We start from the raw sequence: 2,371 nt of genomic DNA, 5'->3' as shown, positions 1-2,371 counted from the left end.
ATGTTCATAAAACATATATTTAGATATACTTTTGAAAATAAAAATTAATCATATGATGAGCATTCAACTTTTGTCTTATAACTATCATAATTTTCCTGGCTTTCTAACCATGAGATAAGAGCTTTTAAAAATTCAGCTAAGCTCATCAATGTGATTGCCAGGAGAGTAAATCTGAAACTGAATGAAGAAACAGACAATGCCCTGTACAGAAAACAATGTAATAAGACATTTGATAGATTAAAACTTTGACTTTCTATTAATTACAAATAATAAAAATATAAAACATCAGAGAGAACTATTGGCAATTTGTGAATAATGGGATATGATAGGTAGGCATAGCAAGTAGGTCTGATTTTCTAGTTAATGGCTCCATAGACAAATAAGACTGAAGCCTATAAAACTTGTGCTTTGCCTGAGTAATATATATATTATAATGATTAATTTACATTAAATTCCAAATTTGTCAGAGGGGTAGTAAATTAATTACAGAAGAGGGAAGACCTAGAGAACAAATATCACAATTCTCATACACTGGAAAATTGAGGGTTTTTAAATATTTCCTTATCAAATTATGAAGTTAAAACATATATTATTAAAATTTGATTTATTAACAACATTTTGATGTTAAGTTTATTCATATACAATGATAATTAAGAAATTTAATTAAATTTTGAATGTAACTCTCTAAAAAGTTGTGACCTGTGTTCTTTGACCTACTTGCCATGAGAGACTCAAACAACTTTTAATAGTTAAACATGAATAAGAAAGTGAGTTGTTTTTTTATAATCTAGACAAATTAGTTTCTTATAAGATGTTGTAAGTAACATAAAAACTAAAAACATACCATTCACAACTTGATCAACTATTTCATTCAAGATGGATTCAGCTATCTGTTTTGGCAAAGAGTCTGAATGCTGTTCAGATAGGTTTATCTTATCATGTGAATATTCTGGTCCAAGTCCTTCTTGACTGGCTGAACAATTGTCTACTTTTTCAACTACTATCACTTGATCATCTCCTGGTACAAACTCACAAGCAACACTCTGAAAGAAAGGTAATATCATCTTGTCTGAAAAATAATACTAAGATAACCTACACTTAAAAACTTGCTTTATACATCCAACAAAGAAACGGAACTTTAAGATCATAAACACTTAATGCACTTGTTATTGAGAGAGACTGGGCATTACAAGGGTTTGTATTCTTTAAGGCAGATAAAATTCCATGACTTTCCATAACCTTTTCTAGGATCTCAAGGCATTTTTTTGGTGGCCAAACATTTCAATCTGCAGCACTGTGCAGATTAAATGATACATCCCTGTTAACAGCATTTACGGCAAATACCCAGATTTAGCATTTTTCAATATAATATCTAAAATTCATCCTAGACAGAATGGTTAATTTAAAAGAATGAAAATAATCTAATCAATTAAAAAATTATATCTATTGATGTGTCTTGTATGGGCTATCACATGGTTTTACGTAAGCTGGTCTCCACTTAACACTAGATGATGTGTAGTGCTGAAACATCAGTCAGGATGCATAGTGTCAGGCTGGGTTCACTATCATTGATGACATCTTCTCACTACTTCTCCCAAAATTCTGTTCGTAAAATATTAGCAACCATTTCCAATTCCAACCAGATTGAATTCCAGCATGCAGAGAGCATAGGTTTATAAATGCATGCACAAAACCCACTTCCTTTAACTTACCATTTATTTAAACTGACAATCATTAACTGTTTTCCAAAACTTTCACAAAAGTTCCATGACTTCAGAACTTCATAAAAATATTTCCAAATGCCTTTATTATATTTCCAGGACCTGCACAAGCTCTGAATTTACTTGTTCTTCAGAATTGAAGATATATGGATGCTTTCATCACCTTTAACATCATTTGAGACACCATGATTACTTGTGATACCAGAAGTTATTTCTGTTAATCTACCTAACTGAATAACTCTATACCCACATCAATAATACAAAGCTAGAAATAAAATATCTGTGACCCTGCTCAAACTTCTGGTAATTAGTTCTAACTTTTTAATGTATACTTTATTTTTTAAAGCAAAATATTTAGCTAAAACTAATAATTAAATCATTAACAATTTTAAATAATTTTGATTATCTCTTTCAGCATGAGCTCAGTCCCTGGGACCGACCTCGTAACCATTTTGTGCTTGTTTGGCAGATTATCAGAAAACATTACAATGCTTTCATACACAAAATGTCAAATTTTTTTATTAAGTCTTAAGGTTTGTTAAGCAATATTTTTCTCATGCCTTTTCTTTCTTTTCGCATGTTGCTTATCCAACATGCAAAGTAACTTTCATTTTAAGATTAGAAATACTTTTATACATCAGAAAATTTTC

At 30.3% G+C, this 2,371-nt stretch overlaps 1 protein-coding gene across 4 annotated transcripts in view; it reads right to left on the bottom strand.

The window, feature by feature from the left end:
- LOC106464639 (brefeldin A-inhibited guanine nucleotide-exchange protein 1-like) overlaps positions 1-2,371 on the bottom strand; it is a 101,486-nt gene that overhangs the window by 75,384 nt on the left and 23,731 nt on the right. For all 4 annotated transcript variants that reach the window (XM_022392385.1, XM_013924796.2, XM_022392386.1 and 1 more), the window contains exon 7: positions 845-1,043. In XM_022392385.1, coding sequence (XP_022248093.1) covers positions 845-1,043 — 199 coding nt within the window. The remainder of the gene's footprint in view (positions 1-844; positions 1,044-2,371) is intronic.

The sequence above is a fragment of the Limulus polyphemus genome, unplaced genomic scaffold (genome assembly GCF_000517525.1).
Source record: "Limulus polyphemus unplaced genomic scaffold, Limulus_polyphemus-2.1.2 Scaffold1707, whole genome shotgun sequence".
Taxonomy (NCBI): Eukaryota; Metazoa; Arthropoda; class Merostomata; order Xiphosura; family Limulidae; genus Limulus; species Limulus polyphemus.
The sequence above is the reverse complement of the archived record's forward strand: the minus strand, read 5'-3'. Positions and strand labels throughout refer to the sequence as shown.